Genomic DNA, 15248 nt, shown 5'->3' with positions numbered 1-15248 from the left:
AGCTCATTGATGCCTATTAGGGTTTCTGAATTGAAGATGTCACCTTACATCTCCATACACACGTTGCAGAGCTGACCTATGGATAATGTATTCACCTGTTCACCTGCTTACTTTAGGAGCTACTGAAATGGAGTTTGTCTGCCAGACTGTAGAACTTCTATGTCTTTGGTCTCAGTTACTGACTTTCTTTCCTCTCCACAGCAGAGACAAACCTCTCTCTCTCTCTCAGGGAAATGAGGGTTAAGGGACTTGCCCAGGGTCACACAAGCTAGTAAGTGTCAAGTGTCTGAGGCTAGATTTGAACTCAGGTCCTCCTGAATCCAGGGCCAGTGCTTTATCTACTGCGGCACCTAGCTTCCCTCTGATTTTCTTTCTAAAGTCAGATTGTCTACAGCTTGCCAATAGCCAATTCTTATGGCCATTGTTTGTCATTGTAGATCTCTGCCCTAGTCTACTGTTTGTGCCCCTCCAATTCAGCTGGACTCCATGACTAGCAATGTCCCAAAGAAATAAATATGTCTCTAGCGTTTTTCATTCTTCAATCACTTCTTTCATGCTTCTTAGCTTTTGCCCAGAATGAGCAGGTTTTTACAGGGGTTGCTAAGTAATCAGAATACTGAGCTGACCAATTATCATGTGTTGGGTATGATCTCCAAATTGTTGGCTTATCCTGACTATACTGTTTTTGTTTTTCGTAACTGTTGAGTAGAAGAACAAAACAAAGGAGGAAAAACCCCACACTTTATTCTTTTTGTTCTTTAATACTTGATTTGAAATCATTCTGAAATCTGGGGAGTTTGGGAAGACTGGTTACTGGATAACTCAGTTGCTTCAGCTGACTAATATTTATTTGGAGTAATTTTTTTTTTTATTCTGAGGTCTTAGACAGGAGAGCATGTATTTCATGGAATGTAAATCCCAAATGCCACATTCTAATGATGTTTTAACATGATATTTTTAAAAAATCATTTTCAGAACTACTTTGCTCGCAACTTTTACAACATGAGGATGTTAGCCCTATTTGTTGCATTTGCAATCAACTTTATCCTGCTCTTTTATAAGGTATGCATATTTCTTCATTATTTTAAATATTACATATTGAGTTGTGGAAATCAAAGTTTCACGAATGCATAAGCTGTGTACATTTACTATAGCTATTCTGAAGTATGATTTTAGTGAAAGAGGAAAACTTGTGGGTATCCAATCACATTCCCATTATTCTTGGGAAGACCAAGGTTGGTTTTATTTATCCTAATCAGATTTAGACCACTGGCATAAAAACTCTTCTTGAGTTTGGGTTTGCCCAAGCTAGTTCGTCTAATTAGAATTAGGCTGTTAGAATTGCTAAAGTGACTCACTGGAATATTTCACTGCTATATTTTATCATGTTTACTTTGATGGGGGCAGCTAGGTGGCACAGTGGATAGAGCACCGGCCCTGGAGTCAGGAGGACCTGAGTTCAAATCCGGCCTCAGATACTTAACACTTACTAGCTGTGTGACCCTGGGCAAGTCACTTAACCCCAATTGCCTCACTAAAAAGAAAAAGAATGTTAATTTGATGGAACATTGTGGTCCATTTTTCTCCTTGTGTAATCTATAGGTCCTAGATTCTGTTACATCAGAAAAATTTCTAAAGGGTTCAAGTATCCATATTACTACTTTTTTGCAAAATGATAATCTACATTGTGACATTTATCCTTTTACTTTGGTTAGTCTCTTCATTTTTTTTTAGAAAACTCCATGTTCAACTATTTACCTTCCAAAGGCAGAGCATGTCTCTAGTATCATATAATATTGTGTTTAAAAATGAAAGTAATGCTTTTTTAATTTCAAGAAGCTGATTGGGCTCTAAATGGTTTTAATTAGGTCTCCACTTCTTCTGTGGTAGAAGGAAAGGAAATTCCTTCCCCAAGTGCAAGTGAAAATTCCAGAATAAGTAGTCTGGATAGCACAGCACATCGACTCATAACAGTACACTATGTTCTAGAGGAGAGCAGTGGCTATATGGAACCTACACTTCGGATCCTCGCTATTCTCCACACAGTTATCTCCTTCTTCTGCATCATTGGATACTACTGCTTGAAAGTAAGATACTGAGGGACCACTAAGATGTGCATGTGTGTGTGTGTGTGTGTGTGTGTGTGTGTGTGTGTGTGTGTGGTGGGGGGGGGGTGTGGGTGGGTGGGTGTGTGTATGTGTGTTTCTGTGTTCAAATCCATTCCAGCCCTTCAACATGGAAAGCAAATTTTCAGTCCTCTAGAATATAATCTAGAGTATTGGTGGGATAGTGTATGCACATTATAGAGTAGCGAAATTGCCTCTTGACAGCAGCTTACTCTTTTAATATTATTTTTTCCTATTATTTCTAATTTTGTTGTAACATTCCATTCATTTGACTAAAACTAGAAGAATTATTTTCCAACTAAAGATAATAGACATTTTAATGAAGTATCTCATGAAAGCATGCATTCATGCTATCATTTGCTCTCAGAGCTCTGATCTTATCTTTTCTTCTTAGCACTCTATACCTTGTCCCCCTAAAATACCTCCCATTTATAATTTTTTTATTTATATTTCTCCCTCCCATTTTAAAATTTTTATATCACATGTACTACTACTTTGCCTTCCTCGATTAACCCTTCTACTACATTCAAAGTAACTTTTAGTTGAATTATCTAAATAAAGCTCATAATGTGTCACATCTCTTCTATTAAGAGTATATATAGGGGGCAGCTAGATGGCGCAGTGGTAAAGCACCAGCCTTGGATTCAGGAGTACCTGAGTTCAAATCTGGCCTCGGACACTTGACACTTACTAGCTGTGTGACCCTGGGCAAGTCACTTAACCCCCATTGCCCCACAAAAAAAAAAAAAAAGAGTATATAGCATTCAGTAATCACATGGCAATTTCACTACAACCTTGTTCACTCTAAAGTTATATTAGAAATGATTGACCTGTTATGAATGCAGACTGGTGACAAATTAGAGATAGAGGGTACAGAGGGGAAAGAATCAAAGATATCTACAAGATTTTAAGTCTAAGTGACTAGGAGAAGAGTGGTGCACCATTAGTAGAAATATGGAGTCATGGGAAAGAATGGGTTTTAAGGGTTAGTAATAAATTAAATTTTAAATATATTGACTGTGATGTGCTAATAAGAAATAAAGCATCAGGGTCTTAATAGAATAGAGGAGTAATATCAAACTCAAACTCAAAAAGAAACCTGGGGCCATTAAATCATACATAAGGATCCCTGTGGGCTCATATTGACTTAGAAAAGCATATATTAACAGTATCAATGTTTTATTGTATTTTTATTTATTTTGTTAAATACTTCCCAATTACATTTTAGTCTGGGACACCTTTGAACTAGTGCACAGGGTTAAATCTAATAAGATAAAATTTAGTAGGCATATATAAAAGTCTTGTACTTGGGTACAAAGAAAATCAGCTTCACAATTATAATATCATAAGAGGCATGACTAGAAAGTAGTTCTAAAAAAATTCTGGGGGTTTTAGCAGACTCTAAGTATGACTTCAAAATTAAAAGCGCTAATGCAGTCTTCAGCTTCATTAAGAGGGTCATATATCTACCAGACTTCATCTGTCATATTATATTCAGTTCTGAACATCATAGTTGAAAAAGGACATTGAACAACAAAAAACAAAAAACGAAATAGGACATTGAAAATCTGGAGAGCATCCAGGGGATATCAAATAGGATGATGAATACCCTTGAGTCCATGTTGTATACAGATAGACTAAAACAACTAGGATGGTTAGCTTGGAGAAGAGAAGACTTGGGAGAAGATATATTTATCTTCAAGCATTTAATGGATTGTCATTTAAAGGAATAATTAGATTTGTCCCTGAGGACAGAGCTATAAGAAGTGGGTGGAAGAAGCAAAAAAGTCAGTATATTTGATATCAAGCAAATCTTCCTAACAATTACAGTTGTCTAAAAGTAGAATGGTGGCTTTAAGAAGTGACTTGTTCTATTTCCTTGGGTGGGGGCAGAGTGGGGTAGTGGGGTGGGTGGATGGCAGTTTCAGGAACGTGCTGACACTTTGTTGGGCCACCTATCTACCCCTTTTTTCATTTGTTCTGTTGGGATAGAGGGTGGGGGGGTGAGAAGGGAATCCTCACCAATACCCCCACCTGTATTACTATATAAACAGTTTCATAAAATACCCTCTTAGATAATCATCACTGTATTTTTTCATTTTTATTTGAAAATAAGATTGTCAGTTTTATTTAGATAAGCATTTTTAGTTGCTTATGTGTGTAAAAAATATGCACGCACATATGTGTAGCAATCTGTGATGTTTTAGTATTATAATTAGTTTGTTTTAACTTAAATCTTTGGTTTCCTTTAAATACATGAGAAATATTTTCCCCCAACAACTGTTTTGTACTGATAGTAGTCACTAAAAATACCAGGAAGTTTAAATTAATTCTGAATGCATTTACTTTTCAACTTCAGGTTCCATTGGTTATTTTTAAGCGAGAAAAGGAAGTAGCACGGAAATTGGAATTTGATGGACTTTACATTACAGAACAGCCTTCTGAAGATGATATTAAAGGCCAGTGGGATAGACTTGTAATTAATACTCAGTGAGTATAGAATTATATTAGAAATATTTGTGCTCCAAAATTTCAAAAAGTTAAAAAAAAACTTTTTCTAGAGAAGCTGCAATGTAGTCAGAAGTCAATTGAGTTGTATATTCAACAAACAAAATCATAACACTAAGCACAATTGACCTTCTGATGGATGTCATCATTTTTGCCCCCTTGTGTTTTAAAAATTCTAATTAAAGTGCCTTTTAGTTCATTCCCACGGAAGTGACAGAATTCACCATCCATTACTATTTATTGCTGGAAATGTGCTACTAGAGTTACTTAACACCTGGGGATGGGTTATCTCAGCCCAAAATACAAAGAAAGGAAAAATATTAATTTAAAGGAAATTATGACATTAAGGTCAAAATAATGAACTTCATGCATAACTACATAGACATATACACATATGCCTAACTATGTCAAAATGCTGTCATCAAACAGAGGAACATAAAATGCAGTGAATTAGTTAATGATACATGATCCTAAAGGAATTGCAAAACCTTTTTCTCTTACTTTTACTCTATGAAGTCATCATCCAACTTTTAATGGCTCCTAGTAAATGTTAATTCAGAAAAGAAAATCATACAAAAAATTCTCATACAATATTTCTTGAAAAGTTTGTATTATTTAATTGAGGCAGCTGAACTAGATGGCATTTAGATCCCTTCTAGCTCTATTTAGGATATTAAGTAACTAAAAGCAGGTTGAAATACTTATAACAAAAAAGATATTTATAGATATATATACACACACACATATATACATATATGTATATAACATCAAGTTCATAACTTGTTTCATCAAGGAAACACTCCGTGTAGAAACAAAGGGGGGAATGTGGTAAAATAATGGAATTTGGCAGACTCCCAGGGGTCCGACTTGATTGATCTAGTAGTGTTTGAATTGGGTGTGAATGAGAAACTACTAAATACCCACCTAAGATGATCAGATTTTTAGCCACCTAGTTTAAACTTGGCCAACCCTGAGAAGGAGTGTCCTCAGAGGCTGTGGACTGCATCATCAACAGGGAACCAGTCTCAGACACACTACTTGAAGGACCTCCCCTTTGGGGGAGGGAGAAAAAGTTAGAAAAAGGGACCCCAACAGTTAGTAGCACACTCTCTCAGTCTCTCTCTGGCCTTGGAGGAGCATTCAGAGACTGGCTGCTGATTCCCATAGAAATTACAGACCCCCGGTGGTGAGTTAAATCCAGCCTGTTGAATTAGCTGAGCTGAAAGCAAGTTTGGGTTTGAGACAGCCTTTGCTAGAAGAGCCAGGGAGATTATCCATTTGTCCTTTTCTCTATTCCCTTGTCCTTGACTTGATTAATTTTACCTTTGCTGTGTATTTTATTCCCATTAAATAAAACCAGATTTGTTTGTGGAAAAGAGGCTGTTAAGCTCCTTTCTTATTGGCCTGGGAAAAATAACTAAAAAAGGCAGTTCAGAGGGGAGGAAACTTTGGACCTAGAGGTCCCTCATTATTTTCTGAACCCCAGTATTATGGCAAGCCACCCAATTAACTCTCCCCATATTATATTTGCTCCTACAAGCTTAAAGAGAAAACAACTGTTGTTGATCAGTGAGAATTTTACTCATAATTGTCCCTTTTGTGGAAATTAGTTTATGCTTGGTCTCTGTTTTGTTTTTATTTATCTTTGATAAGTTTTTTCTTTTATTACTTTTATTACTTTCATATCTAAATATATCACTCTGATTCCATATTCAGCAAGTCTTTCCTTGTAACAGACTTTAAAATGTAAATAGTAGCTATATCGGCATTATATATATATATTTTTTTCTTCAGTATCTTAATATACACATCTTGTGATTTCAACCCATTGTTGTTGTTATGTCAAGTTAGTTGTATTTGACTCTTTGTAAGCCTATTTAGGGTTTTCTTGGCAGAGAAACTGGAGTGGTTTTCCATTTCCTTCTCCAGATCATTTTACAGATGAAGAAATTGAATCAAACAGGTTTAAAAACTTGCCCAGGGTGTTTAGATCAGATTTGAACTCAGGTCTTCCTGACTCCAGGGCTGGTGCTCTAGCCATTTTGCCACTTAACTACCCCCTCAACCCATTGTAGCATCTAATAAATTTTTATTGAATTGAATTATTTGTTTTGAAAAAGAATATATGTTTGAAGATACAGTTATATATATAAATTACCAGATGTTTCCCTAACCTATGTATGTTTTTTCTCTGTTTAAATGCTTGATGTATAAAATATTCATTTATTTCTTTTTTTTTTTTAGATCATTTCCCAACAACTACTGGGACAAATTTGTAAAAAGAAAGGTAATATTTCTTTTAAGTGATTTTCTGTATTCCTCCCCTACCCTTGAAGTACAATGCAGATTTTAATTTTGTATGCAGTAAATATTGAATCATTGTGTAAAATGGGGCTCAGAGTGTTTTACATGTCTATTTACATTGCTTCAAAAATGAGATTGGAATGGAATTTGAATTTAAAGAATAGGCTTTTTAAAAGAACTACACTGTCCAGTTGCAAAATAAATGACCAATAACTCTATACATCACAATCATCTCTGACTCAACTGAGTCTAAAACTACATTGTACATTTTGATCTAAAATGGTAAAAAAAAGAAAACCCTCTGAAAATAAAAGTTGTCCCAATATGATTATCTCATGTGACAGCTCGGCTTAAATGCCAGGCTTTGCTTCATCCTTTCCACTATAGGAATAAAAAAGTAAAAGGTAATTGCTAAGACTAATTTTTTTTATTATATCACTTTGAAAGATTGTTCTTCAATAGGGTTTTCTTTTAGTGCTTTTTGAATTGCTATTCATTTTTCATGGTCCTTTCAAATATTTCTTGAAGGGTTCCGATTACCCATTGACAACTCAGCTCGTATTCCATATGAAACCTGAGGAAAATATTTCCAACTCAGAATGGCTTGCTAGGCATAGTTAGAAGAAAACAAAAAAGAAGCCCTCCTCTCTTTTCAGATATGTTGTATGTGTGTGTATTTTTTGTACACTACATTCACATAACTAGTTTAAGTACAGAGTTTTAAAATAATTAATTTTAAATGGATCAGCACTTTGTTGCTATTGCTCATTTTTTATTTAAATCAAAGAAGTAAAAGTTCAGAGGAAACCTCTTATCTGAAGCTAGAGTTTGCTTGAACAGATGAATAATTAGAATATGTACTTTTAGAGGATCTGACAAATGAGAAATTTAGATTGATTCTATATCCTTCTTTATAGATCCTATTTAATTAATTTTATGCTCCAACACCCTAAGTCATGGTTCTTTGTCTCTGAACCATTAGAACTTCAGCTGGCATGTTTGTAATAGGCTAAGATTAGAAATTCAATTCCCCTGCTAATTATTGTTCTATTCTTTTCTCAAGGAAATCTGCTATCCATGAGGGATGTGAATGGACACAAGGGAGTCTAGTCTAGCATCTATACACCACCAAGCTATCCTTCAAGGACAGCTGGTCCACTATCTCTGAACTTGCAGATGAATTCAAACAAATGACCATTACTTAGTTCTCAGGAAGGAAAGGTGTTACTAGCCCCTCACTCCCAACTTCCAACCAATCACATTGTTCCCTATGCCTTAAGTATGTAACCAGTAATGCTGTTCTCAACTCCATGTTGTCACCAACCCTATAGCAAAATTGTATTATTTCCCTACCTGCTCTGTTCTGTTCTTTGTTCTAATCTTATAAAAAGGAACTGAGTCCCCATCCCGAGGTTTTTGGCTAAATCGAGGCAGTTATTTACCTGTTCTATTGATAGGTAGTGCCCCTGTTAATAAAACCTTTTCTTGCTTGGAGATATGTGCCTTAGTCTACCTTTTGTTAAATTTCACTCATGACACCAAAAAGAGTCTGCTCAAGACAGACAAGGTTAAAAGATGAGGACACTCCATTTCTAGAAATAGGTAATAAACATCCCTATTTATGAAATGTTTGGAATTTGGTTCCAGCCTACATGAAGTGTTATGATTAAGCCATGGGTGGGTATATAAATTTCATACCCTTGGAGTTATCCTTTAAAAGGAAGAGCAGAACATACATCCCTTACAGCTTAGAGACTCTGGAAGAAGAATCTCATTCCCTGGAAGAGTAGCCTCCCTATCTGCATTTCCTGTTACAAACTTGTGGCCCCAGGAGAGGAGGAACCAAGTGGCCCCAAAGAAGATAGCAGCTAGAACAATGACAAGAATTCCTTAGTTAAGACTGGAGTTGGGGCAGCTAGGTGGCGCAGTGGATAGAGCACTGGCCCTGGAGTCAGGAGTACCTGAGTTCAAATCCGGCCTCAGACACTTAACATTTACTAGCTGTGTGACCCTGGGCAAGTCACTTAATCCCAATTGCCTCACTAAAAAAAAAAAAAAAAAAGACTGGAGTTGCAGGAATAAGAAAGCTGGCAGCAAGTGGATCAGCTGTGGAGGAATAATTAATGAGTTCCTGGAAAATACCAATTTCCTGGACTCAGTCTCCTAGAAAGAGTAGATGTTTCCAGAAAATGCCAAATTTGGAAACCAAGTTTTCAAGTTCCTAGACTGAGCAGGAGGCAGAGCTACAGAAGCATGAAGAGCCACAATGTGAAGGAACCAGAGTGGGACAGGGAGAAGGCACCTGTAGAGTGATATGTATATGATTGTGGAGGGGTAGGGGAAGTATTAAGTCTGAGGAAGTGTAATAAACCTGGAGAATTCATAGGTCCATGGGTTAGTTCCAGCTTCCTGGTAAGGGAACATGAGCTAAATTGACTATTTACCAGCTCTAGTGAGAGGCCTTTGTGTTTCATGTTTATTCTAAGGTAAAATAAAACTTGTACTTCATTTGATGTATTATTAACCTGAGTTCTTGCACTAAGGCTGAGGGCCTTTCTTTAGAAGCATATGAGAAATGTTTTAATATTCTCAGGAGGAAATCCCGCGTACTAGTCAAAGAAAGTGAGTCAAGATAATTCCCTCTGGAATGTCCCTGGTCTGGATAAACTAAGAACTTTGGTTCTGGGCCATATAGGTTCATGGCCAATAGGCCATGTAATTGATAGTTCCTAAATTTCACTGACAGAATAAGAAATACATTTTTCATGTTGAGGCTCTACTTAATTCCAACAGAGCTTCAGTTTTTTAAAACCTAGAATACTAGAAGCTGAATCTTTTTGATTAACCTTTCCTGATCATATGATATTTCCAAAATATATTCATAAATGCCATTTTAATTGCTGTATTACACTAAAAATTTATACGTACAAAATTAGTTTTTCCTTATCCACTAAACTTTGATTTCCCTTTTTCTTCTTCCTCATTATTATCTGTTTCCTCACTTCTCATATTGTTCCCCCCCCTTTTTTTAAAAAGGAGTTATTTTTAAGGGGAGTCTATTTTCTTTTTTCTTTTCTTTTTTTTTTTTTTAGTGAGGCAATTGGGGTTAAGTGACTTGCCAAGGGTCACACAGCTAGTAAGTGTTAAGTGTATGAGGCTGGATTTGAACTCAGGTCCTCCTGACTCCAGGGCTGGTGCTCTATCCACTGCACCACTTAGCTGCCCCTCTTCCCCCCTTTTGTCTCACCTCTCTTCATCTTCTTTCCTATACCCTGCTCTTCCTCTTTTTATCCCTTCTGCTCCTCTTCTCTTCCTTCTTTTTACCTCATATTTATTGGGTTTTTTGTTTGTTTTGTTTTTGGTGAGGCAATGGGGGTTAAATGACTTTGCCCAGGTCACACAGCTAGTAAGTGTTAAGTGTCTGAGGTCTGATTTGAACTAAGGTACTCCTGAATCCAGGGCCGGTGCTCTATCCATTGTGCCATCTAGCTGCCCCCCTCATATTTATTGTTAATTATATTTCTAGGGCCATAAAGGAAATGACAGATAGACCAGGAGTGAATGAGTCCCCAAAACAGAGGTGGAAAGAAGGCCCAATTTCTTGCCTTTACCCTTGCCTGGGTGGACTGTGAGTCTATTTTTACCTAGATTAGAGCCTGGGTTCTTCACTTACTAGTGAAGTAAATGAACAGCAGGTACTGATAGACTTGTTAATAATAGAGAGTAGCTCCCAATGAGTGATGAATTAAACAACGGCTAGGCCTACAATGTACAGATTCCTGTGGGCTAGTGAGGCTAAAGTAGATAAGCCATATCCACCAAGTAAGTATATTTTGAGAGGCTTTAATTGTTTTTATTTGTTTATTACGAAGCAATGTGATTCCAAATACTGAATTAACATTAAATATAGGAAAGACAGAAAAAAGTCTTAATGTTTGTGTTCAGATGAAGAAAATGAAATTTATGTGGGACTTGAAACTGGCAACATATGTTTCTTCCTTTTTCTTACTTCCAGGTTATGGATAAGTATGGAGAGTTCTATGGCCGAGATAGAATCAGTGAATTACTAGGCATGGATAAAGCCGCTCTAGATTTCAGTGATGCGCGAGAAAAGAAAAAGCCAAAGAAAGACAGCTCCTTATCAGCTGTGTGAGTATTTCCTGTTACCTTAAAATCAGGCATTTAAAAATTCATTCCTCAGCTTTCCATATCATATATATTTTTACTACACTACAAAAAGAGAAGAAAAAATACGAGTAAGTATAGATAAATTTAGATAAATTATGTTTCTATAGTGTTTCACCTGTGAGATGTTTGATCTTTTCCCATTAGTTTAGTTTTATTCCCCAGACCTAAAGAACAGTGTTTCTATGCTAAATATTATTTGACAAAGTTACTATATTAGTAAGCATACATTTTGTCAATAATAAAGTCAAGAACACCATTAATGAAGAAGTTTGGATGTACACCTTATTATTATCATAGTAAGTGAATGCAAATATAAGTAATTAATCTTTGGCAAGGGTCTTTTTGTCTGAGGAATAAAATTAGTATGAGTGCCTCTTAGTAGGAAAAAAGGGGTAGTTTTCATAATATCTTTTTACATATTCAGAAATATATTTAAATTTCTCTGAGTTCTAGATTGAAAGTGATCATGATCTATATACTTTCATGAGAGAAAGATGATTAAGAGTGCAGGATGTAAAGCCTCGTCTGCTCTTACTTGTAGGCTGCATATTCCACTTTTTTTTTTTTTTTAGGGCAGTGAAGGTTAAGTGACTTGCCCAGGGTCACACAGCTAGTTAAGTGTCAAGTGTCTGAGGCTGGATTTGAACTCAGTGCTTTATCCACTGCGTCATCTAGCTGCCCCACATATTCCATTCTTGATATTGTTTTCATCTTCCTCTTTGAAGCCATACTGTGCTATAAACTAGATGGCAAATCCCTTTTAATGAACCGAATAACCACAACATTTAGAAATCACATGGGAGATTTAGGCTTCATAAACATCATCTAATACACATTAATTCAACATTTTGAAAGGCTCCCCAACTGTCCCACTAAGATATCAGTTTACAGTCTGGCTTTATTTATTGAAGAATTTCTTTTTTTCATTTTGTTGAAAAGTAATTTAAAACTTACTATTCATTTAGAGATTGACAGCTGCCTCATGATATGGAAATGTAATTATGGAAACAGAAAAAGCAAAGTAACCACATTTGAAAAAAGAAAATTAAGATCAAGAGTTTTATTTCCTGGCCTTCTTTTTTCTCTTTAATGCACACTTTTTAAAAAAATATTTTTGTCATCTTCAACATTACGCTGCTTTCCCATTTTTTATAATTTTTCTTTGAGAGGGAAAAGGAGGAACCTGTGATTTCATCAGTTTAGAGAATGGCTGAGATAGAAATTCTTTCTGTAAAATGATAATTTCTTTAAAAATGATCATTTCTTTTATCTTTAAAAGATCCATGCTTATGCAGTCTTTAAAATCTGCATAAAATCTGAGCATGTTCTGCAATAAAGATAATTTTTTTTTTGGCAGGGCAATGAGGGTTAAGTGATTTGCCCAGGGTCACACAGCTAGTAAGTTCAAGTGTCTGAGGCTGGATTTGAACCCAGGTCCTCCTGAATCCAGGGCCAGTGCTTTATCCACTGCACCACCTAGCTGCCCCCAAGATAATTGTTTTAATGATAGTGTGTAAATGTTATGGGCCTGGGGTACCCAAGGAATTTTCTGGGGAAACTCAGGGAACCTTCTTGAGAAACTAAACCAAAGGACAGACACACCTTAAGAGATAAGCAGCACCTGATCTGGACTTAGTTAACCACAGGACCACCACCCTTCATTCCAGTCTCCCCCACCTCTGGGGAGATAAGCCTGGGCATGGCTGCTACCTGAATGGAGGGGTAGAGGGGTGGGGGTGAGGGCCGAGATTGCTGGAGAGGTCAGAGCAGCCTCTAGCCCAACTTCTCCCAGCCACCACCAGTGGGGGGCAGTTCTCCCTCGCCCCCAGTAAGGGAACTTTTCACAGTCAGATGATCATCCCATCTGACCACCATCGGTCCTCTATAAAAGCATTTGCCTTTCTCCTGGAGGAGATAGGTATCTCAGAGAACCAAGTCTCAGTGCCATGCCTTCTCCCCATGAGAAGTCCAGGAATTTCTCTCTTGGTATCCTTTCTCTAGTACCCAAATAAAATATTATTTTAATCTTTAAAAGGAATTCCTAAGAACCCCTACCCCAAACTGCCCACCAATTTCCCCCATAACAGTAAATAAACTTAGACATATGAGATTGAAGAAAAAGCTACGTATACAAGTATTGATCCCCCCAAAATGCCATCTTTCATTTATAAGCAGTTGTCTGTAGTCCTGTTCTGCATAAATCTGTGCAATTGGATTGGTAGTGACCAAAAAATAATTATATAACTGAACATTTCCCACTCTGCTCCCCCATACCCATCCTTCTCCCTGCCCCTTTCCCTTTCTCCCTCCTCTCAATCCCCTCCCCATCATAGCTGTACGGTTCATGTTGCCTACATACTGTCATACTGTGAGAAACAAATTGTGAGAAAACCCATTTAAAAATTTCTGGGACTCAGTGTTGGAGAAGTATCAAAGGCCTTTATTTATACATTTGCTCTCAAATGGGCCAGCTCCCTAATGGAAATGGCAGTGAGTGTGGGACTCAGGAGCCCTTTTATCTCAACAGGCTGGCCCCTCCCTTCTTCCTCAGTTACAATTTTCTAGTCAAGACACTGGTGCCAAATGCTAGCTGATTGGAATGAAGTATAGTCAAAGGGGCAGCCCTCTAAACTCCTCCCCATGTGACCAGCCCTGGGTCTTTCTCATCATGTGATCCTGACTGCTGGGGAGGGGGGAGGAAAGGAGCCCTTAGTAAGCCCCCTTCTCCCAGCTGAAATTCACCTCCCAGACATTCCCCAGACAATTTCAATCAGCTTTTGAGGGGGGCCCATATTTTCTCACACATACTATGTTACAAATCAGTATGTTTTCAGCATCAATGGGATTAAAAAATATATATGTGTGTGTACATATATATATGCACACACATATATGCATATATACATACATATTATGCAAAAATACGTACATAAATGCCTAGTTGGAAATTGGAAGATTCACTCTAAACTAACAAACATCCACCTTCCTCATAAGCTGATGATGACCTTGTCCTCTTATTTCTGACAAGATCACTGAAAGTCACTTGTCTAGTCAAATCCCCTGGGTTAGTGTGAGAAAAACTTTAAATCTCTGTGGAGACCCCAGGAAGACCACCATAGCACTTTCCTCAAATTAGTTACTCTCAATTTTCTAGGGTACACCAAAGCTCAATTATTAATGCTTATTGTAACTTTGAGAGTTCTAGATCAAGGATAAATCTTCTCTTGCATACAACATAGGAAATACGCTTGGTTGTCTCTCAGTATTTTTAGTTACTTGTTAGCACAGCAATGTTAGTGAAGACCATCTAATAGTATAGAGCTTCTCAAACTTTTTCCACTTGTGACCCCTTTTCACCCAAGAAATTTTTATGTGACCCTGGGTACATAGGAATATACAATAAGTATACAAATCTAACATTTACGGTCAAATTTTTTACCACCCCCACATTCAGTTATGCGACCCCCATATTGGGTAGCGACCCACAGTTTAAGAAGCTTTTATATAGTATTCCATCTTTAAAACCATTGTACTATAAAAACAGATGTATCATTAGGCACATATAGTGTTGTATCCAGAAAATAACACTTCTAACTAAAACTGTTCTTTAATTGCACTTTAATTTTGTATTGTTTTGATGTCAGCATTTTTAAAAAAAAATGTGGGCTGCCTCAAGATGCCCTGAAATTAAAATTGGTTAAAGAAATGAAGTGATAATAGATTTTAAAATGAGTATATTTCAGTTTCAAAAGACAAAGGCTGAGGGGCAGCTAGGTGGCGCAGTGGACAGAGCACCGGCCCTGGATGCAGGAGTACCTGAGTTCAAATCGGGCCTCAGACACTTAACACTTACTAGCTGTGTGACCCTGGGCAAGTCACTTAAACCTGGGGGGCAGCTAGGTAGTGTGGTGGATAGAGCATCGGCCCTGGAGTCAGGCGTACCTGAGTTCAAATCCAGCCTCAGACACTTAACACTTACTAGCTGTGTGACCTTGGGCAAGTCACCAACCCTAATTGCCTCACTAAAAAAAAAAAAAAACCAAAGGCTGAGACTATGATCAAAGTCTTAAGAAATCTTGAAGAGTGTGGATAGAGTGAACAGATGCATGCTCCTCAAATCCC

At 37.1% G+C, this 15248-nt stretch overlaps 1 protein-coding gene across 1 annotated transcript in view; it reads left to right on the top strand.

The window, feature by feature from the left end:
- RYR2 (ryanodine receptor 2) overlaps positions 1–15248 on the top strand; it is a 758695-nt gene that overhangs the window by 704016 nt on the left and 39431 nt on the right. Inside the window, 5 exon segments of the mRNA XM_044000528.1 lie at positions 976–1062; positions 1869–2087; positions 4486–4616; positions 6879–6921; positions 10954–11087. Of these exon segments, the coding sequence (XP_043856463.1) occupies positions 976–1062; positions 1869–2087; positions 4486–4616; positions 6879–6921; positions 10954–11087 (614 nt within the window).

Source organism: Dromiciops gliroides, chromosome 4 (assembly GCF_019393635.1).
Source record: "Dromiciops gliroides isolate mDroGli1 chromosome 4, mDroGli1.pri, whole genome shotgun sequence".
Taxonomy (NCBI): Eukaryota; Metazoa; Chordata; class Mammalia; order Microbiotheria; family Microbiotheriidae; genus Dromiciops; species Dromiciops gliroides.
This window is presented reverse-complemented; position numbering and strand designations above follow the sequence as displayed.